The sequence below is a fragment of the Passer domesticus genome, chromosome 3 (genome assembly GCF_036417665.1).
Source record: "Passer domesticus isolate bPasDom1 chromosome 3, bPasDom1.hap1, whole genome shotgun sequence".
NCBI classification, from domain to species: domain Eukaryota; kingdom Metazoa; phylum Chordata; class Aves; order Passeriformes; family Passeridae; genus Passer; species Passer domesticus.
The window spans coordinates 65,864,439-65,887,634 of NC_087476.1; the positions used below are offsets into that span (position 1 = coordinate 65,864,439).

Sequence of the window (23,196 nt, forward strand, 5' to 3'; positions counted from 1 at the left end):
CAACCAGACTCCACTGTGGACTTTCTGTGCAATCATCTTTTAACAACTGCACCCCAGAGAGCCTTGGTGCCTTCCTATTACACTCCTCACACCTTGCTCTTTGTTTTTTCCAAAGTGTAACAGATGTATAAAAGCCTTGATCAATGGCTGCAGTGGTTTTGATGGATGTACTGCCTTTCTGATAGGAAAACCTTATCTCCTGCCTACTTACACCTAAGTACTTCAGCATATCAGGTCATAACATGCTCTGTCTGTTAAGAGATGTGGTGTTTTTCCCAAGGTCACACGTTTTTCCACATTGTTGCTAGAACTGACACCTCTTGAGGAAGGCTGCCTGGCTGCTCAGGGCAGGACAGCTGTCTAAAGCTGTCAGCCGAGTGTGGGGGACATGGAAGCCAATCCTGCTCTGCCTGCACACAACACTCCGTAGCAGGGAGTGTTGCAAGGAACCCAGCAATTCACAAGAGCCTCTGTGGAGCTGCATCAATAGACAATAAATACCACAGTAAGAGCAGGAACAGGATGTTGTGTGCCAGCAGGCACCGTGCACGACAGCTTGTGCTGAATGGCTCCAACACCAGCGTGCCAGCAGCCCTGGGCATGCAGGCAGCCCTGGACCAGCACCGTGCCAGGGCTGGCTGCCCCTGGCCCAGGTGGGCGAGCCTGCTCCCCCCACGGAATGGGCGAGGCTGTGGCTCCATCTCCACTCCACTGCCACCTGGCTTTGGGCAAGCCCCTTCACCACCCTCGTGTCCTTTGCAGCTTCTGTGCAGTGTGCTGGCAGGTTGTCCCTCCCTGTATAACTGCTCCACAGACCATTTAACTCCACAGAAAAATACCCTATTATGATTTGTACTTTGGATTACATCCCACTTGTGCAGTGCCAGGAAAAATAAGGCCCTGCTGCAGCACTGTCTTAAAACTTAGTTAAGGTACCTTTTTCAATATAATTTCTCATGCTTTGTCCAGAAGTTTGGGTTTATGAAATGTATCAGCTATTTTCTTTATTCTTTAGGTTCTATCTAGGTATAACTAAGTGCACATTTTAAAATATTTTATTAAATTTTGAAAAAATCTTAAAAGGAATTATAAACAGTAACACATGAACTCTAATATACCAAAGGGCCAAAGAGGTCTCCTAATTATACCACTCTCTTAAAAATAGTTTGTATATATTGGGATTGACCAGAACTGATTTACAGTTCTAGGAAGGAAAATATGATACAACTGATCCAACACATAACTTTATCGAGGAGAAGTCACAGGCTTGGTCCCCATGGAGCAGAAGACTGTAATGAAGAACTGCTGTAGGGAAGAGTGAGCTGTTTCCAGAAGTCAGCAGTTTTGGAGCTGGCTTCAACCAATCACATTGGAAAGAATAATTATGGACCCCCGTGCTTCTATGCATATTGTAATTGCAGTTTTGAATATCAATTATTTACATATTTGCAGAGCATTCCCATCAATTGATACTATTTAACAGGTAACACCTATCAGACAATTCAGTTACACACTGAGGAATAGGAACACAATGATTAAGCGCTCTCTCTCAGAAGGGGCACCAGCTATTCTTCCACAAACCAGGAAGATGGAAAGAAAAGGTAATGAATGTTACACCAGTCAGTATTATTTCAGTGTCAGGTTAATTTAAGACAAAAATTTGTGTTCACAAAGGCTTTGAAATAGCTGCAAAGCTCAAGAGACACTATGATGTAATTTTGAGAGCAAACTCCGAGTGCAAAAGAAAGGCTATTGATGAGAATGTAAACTTACTCAGAGACCAAAAAGACACAAGGTTGTACATTTACCCATACCTGATAATTTTCAAATAAAAATTTAGCTTTGCTACTTTCTAAATAAATTATTTCATTGAAATTACAATAGCTACATAAAGCAGAAAAAACACAGAGGTAATCAAAATACTATTTTCTTGGTTTATCATGCAGGAATTTCAGTTTTAGAACATAACTGAACACTGTTCTTTTCTCTCCTGTGGGTTGGTTTCTGAAAGTCACTAACTTGCTGCTGCAAAAGCTGATTAGTTTCAGTGTTCTGTTACTTGAACAATTAAATTACAGGACATGAAATTGCTTGCAAATTCCTGGTAAAATATCTGTTAATATGTAGTTATATGAAAGCAAACATTTTCTATCAAAATGTGTGCAATTATAGATTTAAGTCCAGGGTTGTGGCTTTGGACTTTAAAACCTCTCCATAGAATTAAGGGCCCCAGGAAATGGCCAAAAGGTGTCCTGTGCCCAGCAACAGGTTTCCTGAAGTGTGGAGCAAGTGGGAACTTTAACACTCCTCAGAAAACCCTTCCTCTCTGTTTTAGAATCAAATCCCCCAGGACTGGGCTGGACACCCCTCTCTACCATTCCCCCACTCTCACATTTGTCCTCTGTGTTACAGCAGCAGCAGCTGTAAGTAAGCAGAAGTAAAACCTCCCTCACCTCATTCACTTTGATGTTTCGTATCCTCTAATTCTCTTCTAGAGGCTTTTAATAAGAGCTGTAAATGATTCAGGGTCATCCACCTTTGTTAAGAACAAATAACAGAAAAGAAATACACATTCCACAGGGCAAAAAGAAAAGCCCTACTGAACAGTGGTAGTGTGTTGATGAAGGAAGTGTATGTTAAGAATTCTAGAAACTTTCGAGGAAATCTATGCTTACAAGATGTTTGAAGATTACAGTACACAAAAGGAGAGATTCCTCAGAAATATCCATGGCATGTCCCTCATTCGACACAGGTGGCTCAAACCTTTGGCAAGTTTTCTTAACACTCATTTCCCTGCACAAGAGGACTGGGCTGGGCTTACTGCCTTTCATGCCCGCTGCAAACATTCTCAAGGTGCAGAATTTCCCAAGTAGGAATTACAAAGTTCACTGTCTTGCCCCTTCAGAGATACTTGTTAATTTACAGCAGAAGTGATTAATTACCTTGCCTCTATTAAGCAAAATTTGCCTGTTTGGTTCAGGGAGGTTAATCTATAAAAGTATATATTAGAAGTTTGAACCACTGTCCTTCACAAATCCACAGCAAACATTTGACTAGGGAATCTTATGACTTAGGTGCACATTAAAACATGTATCCCAGGGGCTAAATCTTTTCAATATTCCCTATTGTTCAAGCACTGCAAAGCCCTGTGTGTTCACAGCCCAAGAACTTTCTTACTGAAAGTGACTAATATCTCAAATCTGGAACACAAAAATGTGCCACTGCATTTAGATGAACATTTAGCTCCAATGAATAGGCTCTACTTGCAATCTTTCACCCTTTGTTTATTCATTGCTCGTATCAGTGACTCATTCCTCCCACAGAAAAATCAGCAGAAGGGCACTCAGAGGAACATTTTACAACTATTCCTCATTTGTCCCCCCCCAACCTCTTCCCATCTCCTCCAACTCCATCTAGTACAGATTCCACCTCCACTGCAGCATGTACAACAGCAGTAGATATGAATGGATCACATGGTCTCAGAGATATCCCCTCCATCCCTTTTCTGGCTGCTGGTGAAGTGCTCTGGGCTTTCTATCTCTGTGACAGGAGTTGTAGGATAGAATGTCTTTTAACCAGATCTGCTTACAAGATCTAACAATGGGGGCAGCAGTTATCTGCTGTAATCACGTCCAGAACTCCTACGTTACAAGATATTGTAGAAGGCTAGAAGAGAAACAACACATTTCAATAATAGTAGGTATAATAAATATAATTGAGATTAGACTAGAAGTCTGTAGTTTCCTGGGTCTTCCCTCACGCCCTTCTTGTAAACTGGAAGGACATTACTTAGCTTCCAGTCAGTAGGGACATTTCCAGACCTTTGGTAGACGATCAAGAGGGGTTCTTCCACATCATACATCAGCTTCTTCAGAATGCTGGGATGAACTCCCATCAGGCTCCATGGACTTGTGAACACACAGCCAGTACAGGCAGTCCCTTACAATTTCAGCATTCACAAATGAGAAGTCACAGTTCTCATACTTGTGAGCCTCCATCTCAGGAGGCTCCAAGAATGACAAGCCAAAATTTCATCAAGGTAACAAGAAATGCAGTCTAGATTTTCTTCCTTAAACAAATGACATAGTCAAGAGAAAGTCTGACAAATGAAGATCATCTGTTAGCATAAAGAAATGACAATTCATAACAACATAATATGAATCCCATTAGCTCACTTGCTCCCACAGGATAGAGAGAAAAGCAGAATTAAACTCCCCACAACGATCTAAGCCAGCCTACACCAACAATTTACATTTTGAGACATCCTGTAAGCAGTCAGACCTTACACTTGGAAGAATTTGGAAAGGTAGTTTCTGCCCAATGTGAAGGTTACTATCAAACCAAGACATGTTATATCATGGAAACAATGACACCTGTTCCTCAACTGATAAAATTTGGTTTGTGTCCAGTTCAATGAATGGGGCTGGGCACTTGCTTGTGTAAGCTCTATAAATACACAAAACAAAGGAACTTGGAAGCGAGCCCTGGAAGGCTGGTCTCTTGTACACAGAAGAAAGCCAAAGCAGAGGTTTACAGGTATGCCACAATCCAATTGTCTAAGAATTATTCTAGTACTTAGAAACCCTATGTCATCTATGCCAGGTGACTGAATTCCTTACCAACATTTGAATGCTACCTGTCCTCTTTACACCGTGTATGACTGTAGAATACAGAGTGCCTACTTGGAACTCAAATCCAATACTGCCATGAATCAGTAGTTACCTATTCCCTCCTCCTTCTCTAACGGAGAGAAGTCAGTGGTTACACTGTGATGTGTGGCAGTGGTTCAGGTGCACTTTATGAATTCCAAAGCTGTAGACTTGGCAAGTAAAAACTTGTAAGCCTCATTTCTTACTCAGAAAGTAGATTAGTGGGGTCCTTTTTGTGTGTCAGCTGTACAATATATAACCAGATATCCAAAAGTTAACAGCCTGAAATTCAGTATCTGATTCTACAGTGGTGAAGAATATGAGGAAATGAAAATATTATCAGTACAAAAAAGAATTTATACCAGGCCACTGTTGCAACATATGCCACAGCACACGTTACAGCTGAGATGGTCACCATACACAGAGTACCACCATACAATTTCAGAAAGCTTCAACTCATACAGAGCAACATCTTACCACTTCAGAAGGCTTCCAGCACCTGCTCTTACAGAGTAACACCACATCACCTCAGAAGGCTGCAAGCAGTGATCCTTCTTGTTCCTTAGCCCAACCTTTTATACCCCACCATTAATGCACTGTACCTGTGTGCCCTCTGCTCCCGTTGATGGTTGCTCAGTGCCCCTGGGCACTCCAGGTCTCACTGCCTTCGGTGCTGCTCACCTGCAGCTCACAGCTGTGGCCCACTGGGGATGAGGCTGGGTCACAGCCTCACGCCCAATCACCACAAACTCTGCAGGCTACAATTCTCTTCACCTCAGATACTTTTCCTGTGATGCAGTAAGCTAGTTTTACTGTAGCCATTTTATGGATTGTAACTCTTTTACTCTACATCCACTGACCAAACACATACATTCTTTGTAACAAACTGAGCAAGCTGGAAGTGGGTGGAGAGTAGGATGAGATGACCAACACAGTAAAAGATAAAAACACAGGCAGAGGGAGAGACAGATGTCTTGCACCTTATTTTTTTCTCCATTATGAAATCAATTTAATCTACATTTATAGCATATAATCTTGTAAAGATCTCACTTGTTTCAGGCAACCAAAAAAGGAAGAAAAAAAGCACAGGCACAGTGGCTTTGTAGATCGCCTTTCAGTCTGGAGAAAAGCACAGAAGGCAGATTTTAGGCAGTAAGTCTTTAGATTGTGCTTCAGAAACAGGCTTTATTTACACCAAGACAAACCCCTGGACTTCTACGTTTTCCTTAGAAACTCATCTGATTGCTTACCTTGGGAGAGCAATAAATTTCAAGGTTAAGTTTTTTCTTACACCAGTCAATGCCAGATTGACCAACACAATACAGACCTTTTCCCCTCCAAATTAACTGAAGCACAGTTTCAACTGAACAAATAAATCTGTGACTCCTGAAAGAAGTAATGTAGTCATAAGGACTGCAAAAATGGATGCAAAGAGGACAGCACTGTTTGTGTCAGAAGAGACAATGGTAGAGAGCTGTTAGCTGATCCCCAGCTAGAGTCCAGACAGAATTTTACAAGAGGATTTATGTCTAATTATGGGTTTAACCAGACACAATTATTTTTTATCTCTGTAGGATCCCACTCACAGATAATTCTAATACATCTGCACACATTGGCAGACATGTGGTTCAGACAGCCTGTCTCACGAAAAGCATCATCAACTCTGTCCACTTCTAAATATGAAACTTGAATATGCAAGAGAAGACTGAGGTAAATATTCTTCTGTGGTGCCTGACCTGAAATACACTACAATGAAAATTGTCATTTATCCTGGACTTTCATTAGTATGTTAAAAAGTTACTTAACAGGTTAAGATGTAAACCTATTCCTGGCACAGGGTGATTTGGAGAGCAAGGGGGAATCTTAACTTACAAATTCTCTTAAAGATCCACAGTGACATTCAAAGAGCTCAATTTAACAACACAAGCTTAACACCTCAGTTTCCGAGATGATCATATTGTATGGTTCAAGGAAGTTCACTATTTGCATCAAGCTTTTACAGATAACAAAATGACAGCTCTGTTATACAATATATAACTTTATATACAGTGAGAAAACCTGTCCCAAAATCCTCACCAACTACAATTAAAAAACCCTTAATATTCTTTGTTATGGAAATGAAAAAGATTAAAAGTCAGCACTGAGGTCTTTGGAAACAGGTGAAGCCTCATTTTTCAAGGGACTGACTTCACCAGGTAAGTAATACTGTTAACCTGGATCACATTTACATGTTTTAGCAGAACACACGAGAATCTGGTACATGCCTCTGGTAGGTCCACAAAAATGTTATGCAAACACTGCAGTCAGTATTTATGGGTTTCTGTCTTTTTTGGAAAATCCCATTTCTATGAGTATACTGTAAGTCTTAGGATAGGGCAGACTTTGTTCTCAGCTAAGATACTCTCTTTCAAATGTGTTTTGATAGAGAGCAAAACCATGACAGTACCATGAAAACAAGCTTATTGTGCTTTGATAAGAGAAAAGCACAAGCTACACCCTTAGCAGGAAAAAAAAAGAAAAAAGAATTCATTTCACAAGAAGTCTCTTAAAATGTCTGAAAGAAAAACCTTTATCAAAGATACTAAATATTGCAAAAAAATGGAAAAATGCATTAAATTTGGTCTCTGCGTTTTGTATTATGTAAAACTTGGAAGAATTCATTTACTACTGACACTGACTATATACTCTGATGGTTCAACCCTCCAATTTCAAGAGGTGCTTTAACACGACTCATGGCACACTTTAATGTAATGTATCCAGAGCTTTAGGTGCCGTTGCTCCAGGGCAGTCAGGAGAGCACCTAGAACCAGATTTTCTGGCATTCTATGCTGTTATATGACTATGAAACAAGGTAAGCCAGGACTACAGACTCATGCAGTGCCTGATAAGAAGCTATGGTTTTGGTTAGGAATTCAAAAGCCACATATTTATAAATAAACAATGAAAGCAGCATATTTATAAAAATAAACCTGATGCCTTAAGATTTTAGCCTTCCTATTTTTCAAATCCTGTACTGCATTAGTGCATAACTCCAAACTCCATACAAACTGTTAACTACTGTCTTCACATTTTGGTCAGACAAAACAGTCCCTCTAGGCCTAAAACTCAAGGACACCCTACAGCCTCAAGCCCCAAAAAATATAAAAAGTGAATTGGGGGTGTGTGGACTGGGGGAAGATGACTTCATTACCTGAAGCTGTAACTGGAGCATTAACCCCCTTATTTGCAAGTAGACCAAACTTATATCTGTCTGGAAAACTCATGACTATTGCCCCCAGCCTTGGGGAGGCTTTGCCTGCCCTTAATGTACCTGAAGGCCCTTCATTAAATATATCCACTTTTATCCTTTTAACTTTGTCTGGCCTCTGTTTCTAGGTAAGCCTGAAAAAGGCATCAAGCTAAAAACATGAAGAGGTTTGGAAACCTCTCATAACTGACATTTTTCAGTTTGCTTTTCTGTCTTCACATTCATTGCCAACTATTCTTCCCACGTCTAGTTAATTAAAATGGGAGCTATGAATGTAAACACTATGTGCTTCCACATTATGTAGCACAGATACATAATTTCGCAGAGTGAATAGCAGCTTCTTGTGCAGTCACATTGTGTCATATAATATCAAAATTATCTGAAGCTGATGAGGAAATTGGAATGTTGCTGTCCTCAGAGTTCCTGGACTGTCTGTTCAGCATGATCTCCAGTACACTGTAAAATAATTTAGGCTGGAAGGGATCCATGGAGGTCATCTGGTCCAACACACCACACATAGCAGGACCAACTTCGAAGGTGGATCAGGTTGCTTAGGGTTATTTGCGTGCCCAGTATGTTCAAGGATGGAGATGTCACAGTTTCTGTGTAAACTGCTTGATCAATCTTATCTAAAGGCCCTACCATCTATTCCATTTCTCTTGCTGCAAACTGAGAGAAGTAGCCTGTTGCTCATGCATACACATTTGCACACTCGCTAAACACAAAATTGTGTTTAACACCAATTTTAACACTGCACAAATGAGCTGGCTTCTGTAATACCTTCAGAAATTAATATTATGTAAATGCACATCCATACCCAACGCCAAAAGGCTTAAAATTTATTGTGCCTACCTTCAGCAGTCTGAAAGTTAGCCTAGATTTCTTTTGTAAACTATCTACTGTCAACAAAGATGGGGTAGAGTGTTCTTGCATATCTAAAAATGAAGCCTCACAAAAGTTCCATTTTTGTTCACACTTTCTCTAACTTAGACCAGGCACCTAATAACTAGCCTGCCTACCATAATTTCATGTATTTTTTGTATTTAAATTACTGAATCTTCAAGGGGAAGAACTAGAAAAAAGATCAGGGTGAGATAATGCACAGAAACACCAAATAATTACGAAGTGATTAGCCGTGTAACCTTTTGAAAATTCTGTAGCAAATGCTTTTCTTGTTTTTTCAAACAGAGCACTAACTTAGTCACAGCTTCAAGTGAAAAAAATGTACAGCAGGTTCAAGTCTTTAACTGATCACCAGACCAACACACATACAAAAAGCATAATTTAATTAACATCTTTTTGCCGTGAGTAAGCATTAACAATGAAATATTTAACTGTCAAAAGTCTTTATGAATATCTAAAGGCCTAATACAAATATCCAAACTATTAGTAAAATTTGTAATTTGAAGTGTTAACAATAAGACACTTAATAACTCTGCATTAAATCTAACAAGCCTTTTCTAGAAGAATATTAATTTACAGTCATTCTTTCTAACAACTCTTTGTACAATAAAAAAAAATTAGATTTGTATTTTTCTGCTTCCCTTTCCCACCCAACTACCCACACAGTTTTGTTCTCAGACTGAGCTAATAGCCAGTCAAGCCTGATGGTAAAAATACTCTCAACCAAAGGTCCAAGATCTCGGTTTCAGCATCCAGCTCAAATTCTCTTTGGGAAAAAAAAATCATGTTTTTGTATAATGTGCAAAGTGCAACTTTTATCCAGTGCCATCAGAGGTGTGTGCTGCTATGAACATCACCAAAGAATAAATCAGTAAAAATTAAGACTTCTCAATTTCTGATTGCTCTCTTACAGACAAGTGTTAGATGATGCCTACAGGAATGACAGATCAAGTGGTTTTTATCCTGGTGCTTACTGGGTCAGGTACTTGCCAATTTCATTAGGTCAAACCAATGTTTTTACTCAAGTTCTTCAGTTTCCTCTGTAAAAAGATCAGCCAAATCTGCCACTGTCAACACTGAGGCTTCTGACTGTTTCATGGAAGAGCTCGTGTGGCTGTGGGAAAAAATTGCACATGGGCATCAAAGAAAGAATCAGGGTAAGAAATGAGCTGTGTGCACTGAAGACAGAGCACACAGTTCAGAGTCAATACCTGCTTAGCTTTGAAGCTCAGCAGGAAAGCACACCTTCTGTTCAGGAAACACATACACTCATCACCTACTGCTCCTGCACATTCTAAGTAAGAGAAAAAGTCCATCTACTGTCCCCAAATGTGGTCAACACCAAACACTGCAAAGGCAGCAGAACATGGGATAATGCACTCTGACCTCTTAACATTTAAAGGATTCGCTTGAGCTGCCAAGCATAACGCTTAATATTACTTTCAAAACATTAGCCCTCATGGGATCATTCAACCACTGTACATTTATCCAAATTTTATGTGCAAAAGTAGTGCTACTTTACAGATAAGGAGTATAAATCATTCTTGAAGAGCTAAAACTGAAATCTTTCAAAACTACAGCCAAAGATGTGCATGTAATTTTTAGTTTCATGATCTGTAACAAGGAAAATTTACTTAAACAAAGGCCTCCTCCTAGATTTGTCATGTGTATACCATCTGGTTAAAAGGTACAAACCTCTTACACTGTCTGCATAAGGAATGTAAATAGCATTTTTGGCCCTGCTCCAATCCATCACTGCTTATAGATTTTGGAAAGATAAACCACAGTGAGAGCTGTTCTCTGTGTCTGCACACCAGCCTCATGTATGACTTAGCATCTGGGCAGTGCTTGCATGGACTGTGAAACCAAGCAGTTCACACAGCACCATTGGATGAGGTTTTCAGGATTAAAAAAATAAAATAACAAAAGAAGGAACCCATGTCCTGTGTTAGAGTTTATAGCACATTGTTGTTCTAGCGGCAGGCTTAGTGCTGCTCCATCAATTGCAATGTTTTTATACCAATAAAAATAGGTAAACTGAAAAGATAAATCATACCATAATACATAAATCATTACTTGGGCTTTTCTGAAGTAAAATACATAAAACATAACCAAAATGTTTTCCAGAGAATTAAAATACCTTAAGCTGCACATTGCTGGAACCAGGTTAAAACTTTTTAAGTCTTAAAACTGTTTTGCCAATCAAAACAGTTTGAAGAACAGTTGAAGATTATATATAAGATATACCTTCCTAACCACAACAGAAGTATGGTGGAGAACCAACTTTTCATTTTCAGTGCAATAATGACTTTTAAAAGAAATTCAACACATACCTTCTATCTACAGTTTTCAGCATAGTCTGCATTCTCTCCTCTATTGTTGCTTTTATCAGGAACCTATGAACAATCGTAGATCTGAATGTGTTTAAAAAAAGACAATGCCACCATAAGTGAGCAGAAGTTGTACTTTTACTGCCAAAGTTTATAACTGTATTTTGTCTCATACTAATTCTATTAAAAGTGTTGAAAATATGCCTCTGGTTTTTAAGAAATAAATGTTAGAAGCGATTAGCAACTTCCATTGAAATTTCAGAGAGCTTAGTGCTTCCCTGTAAACACACTCACTTTACTGATCACACACTAATGAATGTAAGCTGCATTAGCTAAAATCCTAATGCAGATACAGGGCAAAGTTCTGCTTTCTGTATCCTTACTAGAAACATTCCTCCGGAGCCCAAAGAAAGAAGAGTTTTGCCCACTGGTTATATATAATGTTCATACTTCATTGTCACAAATTATTCCAAGAGACAAGAGCTCAATGTGATGGAAAATTAAACCTAATTCCCAGAGTTTTAATAATACGATTTTTGAAGACAGCAAAATATAACAATTTTTTTTAAAGAAGTCAGTAATTGCAGTCAGTAAACACTGGTAAAATATAAAACCCAAAATGCCAATAAACATACCACAAAATGAAAATTCCATTTATGAAATAAAATTTCAAAAAAGAAAGTAGTAATTTAGAAAAGTGACAGGCACCAGAAACTGAAATGGAAAAAAGTCAGATCCAAAGATAAAAATGAAAAAGCACCCCATGCTCCCCAGTATAAACATTTTTCAAGGTAAGAACCCTTGAAAATGCTTAGATGGTTTTTAGGTCTTAGGTTGAAACTTTGGCAGGTAACATTTCACAGAAGAATGCAAGGAGGAATGCTTTTGGATTCACAGGCAAAGGTCTACCCCTAAAAAAGAGAAGTAAATAAGAACTGAACTGGTAATAGTTGCACCAGTGACACTAAACACTTAGGAGTATTCCCTAATGCTAAGTATACTTGGAACACAGCCCTCTTTAAAAATAGGCCTAGCTGAAATCTTAATTCTTAAAAAGTACTATGTATTCTTGGTGGTTTTATTGCAAGGTTTTTTTATCTCCAGCATCATGTAGAATTGCAGTGTGGGCTGTTGCAATCAGTCTTTCCTATCCCCCACAATTAATTCAAAATCTTTACCAACACACACAAATATCCACTTGTTCATAAACATTCTTACACATACATGCTCCTTCATGTCGTCCTCTCTCTTTGCTTTCATTTCCAGAACACAACCCCCACTATTATTCTACACTATTTTTATTCCAGAATTGACTGCAGCTATTTTTCTTCTTCAGGTACTGGGCTTTAACTTTTTTTTTTCAATAAAGTCACGAGACCTTAGAAAAAACACATACATCTCATATGCTGAGGACAAACTTTCTCAAACCTTTTTCAAGTGTTCAGTACTACCTGTGTCAGAGCAACAACAGTGAAACAAACAAGAGACATGCAAACTCATTAATTTCTTCAAATAGACAGGGGTGAGGGCAGAAATGTGATTTAAAAACTTATCAGTTCTAATGAGAATGTGCTATAACTTTCTTTTTGCAAAAAAACCCCAATTAAAAAATGTCCCAAAAGAAGGAAACAAAAAACCCCCAACAATTTATGCAATCTGGAGCTAAGAATGACCAGTTAGAAAGAGTCTCTCAAGGAACTCATAAAGGCCATGCCTGAATGCAGCCATATACGACATAAATTATGAGTTTCTTGGACCTGCAAAGCTAAGACATTTCTGGATATTTTTGCAAGCAGAAGTCCAAAGTTAAAAACTAAGGCATCAATGGCACACATGAAATAGGGCAGCAACTGGAAAAAGGTTTTTTCAGATGTACTCTGGACCATACCTAAACCATTGAACACAATTGTAAATCTTACTTTGTTTGGCCAATACGATGTACTCTGCCAATAGCCTGTAGCTCATGTGCTGGATTCAGAATGGGCTCCACGAGCAGAACATGAGTTGCTTCAATGATGTTTAGTCCATTGGAACCAGTGTGAAGAGGCAGCAGCAAAATATTGATGTTGGGATCATATTTAAATGCAGACAGGTTTTCCTAGAAGGCAAACACCACAGCAGTGTGACAGAAGTTGCTCAATTCGTGTGTGGGGGACAAGACTATATTTTCAAAAAATTATGGCAGTTTATACAGGCTCCAGATCGACAATCTTTGCAGGTCTGTCAACCCAGAACAGATACATGACAGTCTCAGGAAGGCATGAACTTCTTGCAACACTGATCAGTGTGTCTCATCCTTAACATCCATGCCAATGCATCTTTCTTGAAAGTGAATGTACTGTTTATCTCCAAATGCTTTAAACTGGGACTTTTTGAGATGATAATTTTTAGAATTAATAAGTTAGAGATCAAAACTTCTGCCATACAAATTTGCTGCTTTTTTAGTTTCTGAAATGAAGCAGCAAAGTAAAAAGGATCAGATTAACTTCTATGAACTATGATTTTCCCACTGAAAATAATTTAAGAAAAATATCCTTTATGTACCTGAAATTTACTAATTCCATTGATCTGAGAAAAAACCATGTTGTTGTCATACAAAGCTTTTGAAATTATATCCAACACATCTTGCCACTGTAAAAAAAAAAAAAACAAAACAAAACCACACAACACAATAAAAGTAACTCAACATTACGAACAGCAATGACAACTAAAAAATAATAATTAGCTTCCCTAACAAAGAGTAGATTTAAAAGCTTTTCAAACTGCTAGGATTTGCAATTTAAAAAAAGATTGTGTGCTAGAAACCAAATCTTTCATAAAACTAAGTAAGACAAGTAATTAGAAAGATCAACTTGAATACAAGAAATTGGTTGCCATTGCAAAACCAGTTTTACAATGTATTAAAAACATCTGGACATCACATTTAAAATTACCTAAAGTTTCTACTGCTTCCATACAAATCTAGATGTTTGCCCTTTATAGAAAAAAGCTTTCACATCTGCTGACTATGATCATTATTCTTGTTCCAGTTACAAGACTTGCCCTACATATCCTCAAAACAATCAAGCAGTTGTACAGAGTGATTCAACATTTTGGTAGCTAAACTAGCTCCTGAAAATATTATGAATGCTTTAAACTCAAAACACACATGCAAAGACAAGACAGAAGATGTTGATTAATACCGTTGAGAATACTAAGGACTTAGCCCCTGGATCTTTAAATTGAATTTTCTTCAGTGTTCGGACCACAGCTTCCACTTTGGTGGAGTGACTTCCCTTTGAAAAGTCAAAGAAGCACATTAGTAAAGCAGGATAGTAAAAAACTCCTTCCACATTCATTGCTTTATTAAATGATGTCATATTATGTCTCTTACACATCTCACACAAAGTTAACAATGATCAGCCTTGAGGAAGGGCAGGTGAGGTAGCACTGAACTACTTTTACCTCTCCCTTATAACACACTGCACTAGGATCAGCAGTGTGTAACAGCATGAGCAGCACATGGAGGAATGAAGTGCTATGCAGACACACCTCTAGTTCTGCATGAGGCAAAACAGACAGCCCAAGCAGTGCAGTGGCACCAAACCTGCCCATTAGGCCTCCTGTGGTTTAACGTTGTGGCCTTTAGTGAATCTTTCAAATGCACATTAAAATTTCCCTACCTTCACACCTTTTGAAAATGGTCCAAGAAAAAAACCTACCTGAATGCTATTTATGTTGCTTTTGTTTCTCATTCTGGCAACATCAAACTTATGTTCAGTGCTATGATGGTCATTAATCATATTTAAAACAGTATGAAAATTGTAAATATAATTAATTTTTTAATTATGGTGAGCTGCAATGAAAACATCTTTCTATTCTGCATTCAGAAGTATTTCAGTGCTTAATGAATCCAATACTTTATTCTACATCTTGTCCATTTTGATTTATGTACTCTTCCCTTTACCCTTAGGTCACCTAGAGGATACAATGAGATGCAATTCTTTTTTCACCTCCTTCAGTATGTACCTTCTATTACAGCAATTTTGCCTCATGTCTTTTTTAAAGAAGCCTTTACTTTCTTACTACACACATTGTCATTTCAAACTGTGCTAGATTCAGCAGGACAAATACTGTTTTATTTCTGTCTGCACCTGTCTTTTGAACATTGAATTAACTATGTTGGCTCACTACAATGACAGATCAAATTTACTGAAGTCATGCTACGTGCAGAATTGGCTGGGAAGGATGTCAGCAGTCTCAGCACAAGCTGGGAACCAATGCTGCTGGGCTGCTTGATCACCACACATTAGGCAGCTAACATGTGAAAGACTTTCTGCACACTGTTTTACCAAAGGCTGCAGTAAGCAGTGCCATTTTTTACCCGGGGTCCTCGACAGTGATTCCAACCCTGCAATGTCACAGACATAGAAACAAACCAGATTTCTTCCACGCCATTTTTCTTCACCTGATAGACACTGACTGTCCATCTGACTGTTTGCAAAGTCAGATGGACAATTAGAAATGCTTATGTTGGCAGGTCTGAAAGGAAGACACATTTGCAGCCCTATGGCTACTGACTGCCAATCATAAACACCTACAGTTAGGAGACCTGAGACAAGCTTTTAGGACTTCCTACATAATTCCAGGATCATTTATGGCTTTTCCAATACTATTCATATGTGATTCAGTGATGACAATCCTGGCTAATCTAATTGTCTTGTCCTCAGAAACTGTTTTTGACTTTATCATAGGTTCTTTTCCCTCCTATAACAGATAGCAGCTTTAGCCACTGTTGATTTTTCCACCCTTCAGATTCCTGTGACTCAGGTGTCACAAAGGTGACTTGTACAAGATCAGTAGGGGGAATTGTGGTGCAGAAAAGAACAGCACAATGCTCAAAGTGGTCACAGTCCTTTTGCTCTATTTTTTAAACAAGATAACTTTGTGAAGTTCTTCATCTCTCTGTCTACATTATGTAAACTATATTATACTTATTGAACTTACAAGTGACTAAAACTTTGGCTCACAGCACACACAAAGATCTCAATTTTGTTCTCTATGGAGAGATGAAACTGACAGAAACACTCTTATTTTTCAGTCAGTCTTAAAAAATGGTATCCCACTCATTACCCCTACACCATAGTCTGTCATTTTGTTAAATATTCAGATGAATATTTATAAAGGAATTGGTTAGATCAAATGAATTATGGAACAGTTAACATCAGAACCAAAACTACCCTCTAACAAACAATTTCTGTCTCAGATGACAGGCTGGCAACACCCACTGTAATGCTGACCAGACACAGGAAGCTTTTACAAAACCAAAACATGCAGGGATGCCAGTAATCTCTCAGTATAAAATGTTTCCATTTACAGTAGTCCATTTGCATCTAAGGCATTACCTTAAGATGGTTAGTGTCAGTAAAATAAAGAGTTAGAAAGAAAGAGAGGTAGTGAGTACTTTAAGAGTCTGGAGGAATTGAAAAAGATCAGATTAAAATATGAACACTGAATAAATCACACAATTTTCATATCTGTTCTGAAAGATACTGATCTTAACATCAGTATTCTACAGAAACCATAGTAAGTTTGTTATTCTTTGTAAACTGTCCTTTAAAGGAATATGAATAGGGTAGAATTTTTTAATAATGTTGCTTGTTTAGGTAGTAAATACAGTGAAGCTACAGTGTAAATTTTTAATTTTGCATTAACTAAGAATGAGCTTTGCTCAAGAAAATTCACACAGAATTCGTATTTTGGTTTACTTTTGCTTTGTTCAAAGTTTCTGATGCAGAAATATTTCAAGAAAACACTACAACTTTTTACATAGGACAGCAGATGACATGTTCTTTCAGTGTCTTCTTTATGAAATTTGGTAATTCTGGTTATTTTTTAATGTAATTTATGAAACATATTTGAAATTTTGTTAAAAACAGGGTGATATCTCTAAACTGTATATGGAATTAATATGTAAAAAGCCCCTGCATGAAGTTGTGTTCTAAGAAGTAGCACTTGAAAAATACAGCCTATTTACTCCCCCTGGTGCCACATACTGTCAACTACTTTAATAATTCGAGTTAGGAATCATCTACTTATAAAATGGAATTTCATTTGTCCAGGGAGGTTGAAATAACTAGTGTGAATATGGTAGCATTGTCTTCAATACAGGGTAGCAACCCTAGAAATTGTGCAAGGTTCAAGGAGACTTGCACAGATACCATGGAAGTCTCTCAGCACAACTAGTTATTATTTTTAACTACACTAATCACTAATCAGATTAAATTTACTTAAATTAAATTAACTTTAAACTTAGTTAAATTAAACTTAAATTTAACTACACTAATCAGATTAAAATTATAACAAGCACTACAATCATATTTTAAATCAGCTGTATCATAATATTTTAAAAAAAAGACAGCAGTATCATCTAAACCAAAATATTATCAATGTATTTTACCTTTGCATTTCAATGCAGAATCCTCTATTTTTTCCACAACTGCACTAAACACAGGTTTTTGGTTTCTACAAGACAATTCTACAAGACATTCATGCAGTGCAAACATGTACCTAAGCACTACATCTATGTCACTACTGCCAAAGATTCATGGAGATGCTGTCTCTCCAACCCAATGAAAACTCTCCTTTAGTAAAAAAAGCAGATACAACAGTGCAATCAGGACTGAATTCCTACATGTTTGTGTCTAGAGGTTTTGTCATTAGGGCAAACTATTTATAAAACTATACAGTACACTTGTCTGCCTAAATGCAGTATGCTACAAAACACCACAAATATGAAAGTTTGAGCCACAGAGCTCCTGCAAACAACTCACCTTTACAGGAATATCATCCTCCTGATTTGCAGCTTCTGCAGTGAAGACATAAGATATTTCTTTATGAGATGTTGTCTGCCTGCAAATGGCACATTTGATTGAGCTCCGGCGGGTGCCAACGCTGTACTGCTGGATGATGATTGCTATGCACTCATTACAAAAACAGTGTCCACAGGTCAGCACTGCCCACTGTGCAGGAAACAAAAAAAGCCCAGACACAACACAGTTTCAGTTTTGGGCCAGTGCAAAAGAAAAACAGTGTACTAATCTATGATAAATTACATTTTCATAGAGAAATCACATTATTTTCATGATATTCATCAGATTAAAGAAGAATTTTACAATTGTTGCACTCCAGCTGCTAAAAAGCCTGAATTTTAAAGTTTTCCAGTATAGAGACATTCATGATCTAAAGGAAGTCTCTGAATTTATTGTTCATTCTTTGAATTTTCTCAGTTTTGAACTTCAGGAAAGACATTACAATCTTCCATTTCTATGAAAGATGATTCTTAATGCCTTATATGTAAACACAAATCAAGTATTTACATACTTTAAAAAAATTACAAAAATGTTTTTATTTGCCTTCTCTACAATTCTTTATCTGTGCATTCATACTAGATTGGTCATATTTAATAAGTGACAGAAAAAATGCTTTAATTTTTCCCTATTGGTAAGTCCAAGACAGCATCTTTGGACTTTAGAAGAAAGATTTTATACAGTGCCTTAATCTTTTTTTTGACAGAATGTATGTGAAACAAGATTGCATTGCAGAAGCTGTTCTCTTGTGAGCCTAGAGCAGCTACATGTCAGCTGGAACCTCCCATAACAGAGATGCAATTTGTAGACCAGTAGTTTTGAAATTCAAAATAATATCTTTTGCTGTACTAGCCTGTTCTTTAGGCCATTCCAAGAGGAAAAACTAGAAGTTTTCACAGGACCAAGCAGCAAAGAGATTGACTAAATCACTGATTATCAAGCAGGTCCTTTAGACTTTGTAAGGTTTTTTGCAACTGTGCAGAAATAGAATGAGACGTATTTTAGAAGTTCTTTACAACATGAAAACTGCTATCATCTAAAGAAGCAGTCTTGCTGTTAAGAAAATATAAAGTTAGTTAAGAGATTATTTTTGTTTTCAGTGAGCTTTTTCAGCTCTGAGATAAAGAATAATGGCAGTTAACAGGAGTAACAGCTGTTCTCTGTAAAAACCTGTATTACCCTTGGAAGAAGAGAACAGAGGGGATTTTGGAAACATAGCAGGACAGCAGCTCATGCTTACACATGTCTATAATGCAAAGAGAAGCTAAACCTCCTTAAAATAGCTACTCTAAAAGAAAGAGACAATTTAGTTTTACCATAATGAGTCCTTTTATGTTTTTCCCTAATGCATGGTAAGTCAAGTTTAAACTATGGCTTTGTACTTTATGATATAAAGTCTCACTTGAATTTCAACTCCTGCACTTCAGCAGGGAAAGAAATCCACATTGCCAGTATTTATTCTATTGGATTTTGCTACTGTTTGCATATGTAATATTCTTTTCTTTAGAAGAAAAAAATACTATCAATAAGAACAATTACAGTAAAAGGTATACAATAGAAGTTTACCGACTTCCTCTTTCTGTTAGCTTATAAATGGGAAATAAATCTTTCTGCCAAAAGTATAACTTCAGATTTATAAAACAATCATGAACTCACATTTCTGGAACACTTAAGCAGATGTCAAAAGCTAAAAGAAGTAGAGGTGTTTGCATCTGCGAAAGATGTTATTTCAGGGGAGAGACTGGTTGGTACATTACAGAAACAGCCCTGTTTTTCAATACAACATTCATTTAAAAACAGATCCTGACAATTTGACGCACAACTGGCTCAGCTCCAGCTAAAGATGTTCTAAAAGTAAAACCTGCTTAGTAAGTATCTTACCTGTCTTCCCAGTTGACGTGCACAGATTGGACATGGTTCTGGGTTAACTCCCCCAGTAGTTTTGTCCTGAGACTATAAATTAGAAAAAAAAAAAAAAAGCTTTGTTTTGTTATTCTATATTTAAAACAAGCTTCTACAAAAAGTGAATAATAAAGCCTTTAAAAGAAACCAAATCAAACCAAAACACTGTCTGATCAAATTAAAAATATATCCATGTACTCAAGTCCATCTTGAGGAGTTAAAAACCATGTAACTTATGGTAAGCAAAAGGAGCACTTTTCATTCTGCACTCCTTCTGATGGCATCTGTAGCTCTATACCAGCTCTGAAAAATCATGGTAAAATACAAGTTTGAAACAAGAAACTCCACGTATTTTCTATCAGCTTCACATGGTTGCAGAAACACTTAAATTTTGCTTAACTATGTTTACTTTAACATAAATGCACTTACTCAAAAACTAAGATTAAAATAACATATAATAAATGCAGATTATCTGTTTTGCCTTTTTTTTTTTTTTAACCACTTATTTTAACTCCAGACTATCCTTCTGTTTCAGGTAACCTCTTAGCAAAATACCAAAGGCATGCAGAGACATACATAATTTTATAAGGCTTCTACTAAACATGGCCCAGTTAGTTTTAATGAAAACTTTACACATCTAAAACTAGTTCATAGTTTAATAAGTATGTAATTAAACAAGTAACTAAAATATATAATGCAATAAATAATTTTATGAGCACACAGTAAAACAAAGAACAGCACAACAGCACACTGAATTTCAAAATATAATGAATCTTCACAGAAAATATGATTTAAGATGGAAGCTTTAAATAAAAATAATGGTAGGTTTCTTCCCTTCCACAGGTAAACAGAGCACTTAGGTAAAGACCAAGGAACCATTAATCTTACTTTCTCCAGATTAGTGAGGTACAGAAGTTGTCCTAATTTCTTTTGAAGCTGTGATTTGGCAACTGCCTTGTCATTCAGAAGTTTCACTCGATTTTGCTCTACCTATGAAAACAACATTAAATATGTGTTAAAAAGGGAAAAAAAAGTTAAGTTTTACAATAAGGCTTAAATTGATTTTTTTGGTGAAATTCAGCTGATTAATTTACTGGTGACAGATAGAAAACCAGCTCATGCTGGAAATTTAAACGTGCTTCTCCCGAAGCAAAACTGATTATCTATTCCTTTCCTGTACCCAGTATGAACACAGCAGTGTGAATGGGCTGAGATGCAGAAGACATACAAAATTGCTTTTTATTGTTTTATTTACATTATTGGCTCTTTAGAGAAACAAAATAAAATTAAAATAACCCAGATTTTCAGGAGTTTCTTTTGAAGTTCCTCCAATTTATCATCTCTTTTCTTCCAATTGTGTGTGTGTATATATATATATATATATATATATATATATGTATCAGAATTAACTGCTGATTCCAAAAACAATGTGTAAAAGACAATTATTTTCTTTCTATTTCCTAAAAATTTCCACTTTTGATTTAACCTATACAAAGACAGAACCATCAAGCTGACTTTTTTAAGATTAATTACAGCTGACAGTGGAGAAGTTTAATACTGCAAAAGAGGCAGGCACCTGAAGGATGAAGGCCAAAGACATGGGTGTTTTTTTTATGGCTGCATATACATGCATAAATCTTAAGACTTTATTAGGCATTTGTTAAGCAAAGTACTCCTTTTTAAAAATTGTTCCAATACAGAGATGAAATTCATTTCCTTATAGAAAGAAGCAATTTTATCTAACTTAATCTCACAGAAATAAAACTCCACAAAATGTGTCTCTAGAAAATACACTTCTATTGGTGCAAAAAAAAATTAAGAGGTTAAATCAACCCAGCATTTTCTCTATCATCATAACCAGAGTCAGGGATAGCTCAGAAATTTCAAAATACTGAAAAAAATATTTTTCTTTGATGTGCTTATTTCTGTTTTATATTGGTATTTGTGAAAAGTATCAATATGGGTAAGGAATCAGGTCAACTTAATTTTCCACCCAGCTTGGAAAACTGGACAACTGTAGAAAAAGGAAGTTGCTGCTGCTGAACGAACAGCAGTCTCTTGCAAACATGCCACTCTGTCAGAAGGCTAACAAAAATATATCAGAGTAACAGTTACAAGCTCAAAATGGCCCTATGTCAAAATGTACTTAACCTAGAAAAATTCTATACTCCACCAAGCCTGTCTGAACTGAAATCAGAGACACATTACAGACATTATACACACATCCAGATGTGGATTTTATTTCTGTAGGAGGTAGATTCTTTCAAAGAGAAACCGTTCTTTCCTGCCCAGCACCCTACCTCATGTGGCTCTATAATGTGGAGCACTGGTGGATTTGGTTTTGGCTCATCAGGGTGACGCACTCTCAGTCGCTCTGTCGCCATTGCCAGTTCATCAATAGCAGACACGTGATCCCTAAGCACCATCCAGTACTCATGAAGTAACTGTAAGAAAACCCCAAACAAGTGAACAGCAGAACTGAATTGAGTTACACTTACATGACTCTGCCATAAAATGTAAAATGAAACGTGATAACCTTTTTGGAGGAAGAGATAATATTTCTTTACAGCAGTCAGCCATAACAACAACTAATTCCAATGGGAAACAAGCAGTATAGACATCATTTTGTCTGCTCTCTTCTCCAGCCTCTCTGGATAAACAACTAGAAATAGATGTTGCTCGTTTCTTCTACAACTACTAGTACTACAACAATTAATGCAACTAAAAATTCAGAAACAAAATGCCTTGCAAAACAAAAAAACCAAAAACAACAAACTCTGCTGAATAAAAAAAAAAGAGTTATTTCAAAGAGTATCATTCTTGTAGCTCAGTGTACATTGGAGTAGTACAGACCACTGAATCGATATTTCCAAGTCACAACAGACAGAATCACAACACTGTCTTCATTCTCATTGGCACATTAGGCCCATCTTTTGTTTCCTAACATAAAGGCACATAAAAAAACTGGGTTCCTTCTTCACAAAACTGAAGGTAACCGGAATGACAGAATGGACCGGTGTTGGATTTGCTGAGTCTTGTTACATTCTGATTCAAGTAAACAGATGAACACATTTAATTATATCTTTATATTGTCTTAATAGATGCAATTACATTGCTTAGAAATTTGATTAGTAGCCCATATAGCTCTTAGAAACAATTAGCTCAGATATAAATCATTTAACATCAAATCCTGTAATAAGCACTGTAGAAAAGGTTGGTAGGCAAAACCTAATTCCAGGAATATGACTTAGATGTGCTAATATTCAGCTGCAATTTGTTTACAATAAACTAAATGGATGACAAACTGTCTGATCACC

At 37.0% G+C, this 23,196-nt stretch overlaps 1 protein-coding gene across 2 annotated transcripts in view; it reads right to left on the bottom strand.

The window, feature by feature from the left end:
- SHPRH (SNF2 histone linker PHD RING helicase) overlaps nt 1–23,196 on the bottom strand; it is a 67,544-nt gene that overhangs the window by 11,209 nt on the left and 33,139 nt on the right. Inside the window, exons 22-30 of one of the 2 annotated variants that reach the window (XM_064413635.1) lie at nt 22,180–22,323; nt 20,768–20,869; nt 19,859–19,930; nt 17,942–18,130; nt 14,312–14,404; nt 13,674–13,760; nt 13,049–13,227; nt 11,133–11,213; nt 9,774–9,913 (exon numbers count right to left, since the gene is read on the bottom strand). In XM_064413635.1, the coding sequence (XP_064269705.1) occupies nt 9,817–9,913; nt 11,133–11,213; nt 13,049–13,227; nt 13,674–13,760; nt 14,312–14,404; nt 17,942–18,130; nt 19,859–19,930; nt 20,768–20,869; nt 22,180–22,323 (1,044 nt within the window). In that variant the 3' untranslated portion in view covers nt 9,774–9,816. Of the gene's footprint in view, nt 1–9,165; nt 9,914–11,132; nt 11,214–13,048; nt 13,228–13,673; nt 13,761–14,311; nt 14,405–17,941; nt 18,131–19,858; nt 19,931–20,767; nt 20,870–22,179; nt 22,324–23,196 lie in introns of those variants that run through there. The other variant, XM_064413634.1, reaches the window with a different exon arrangement.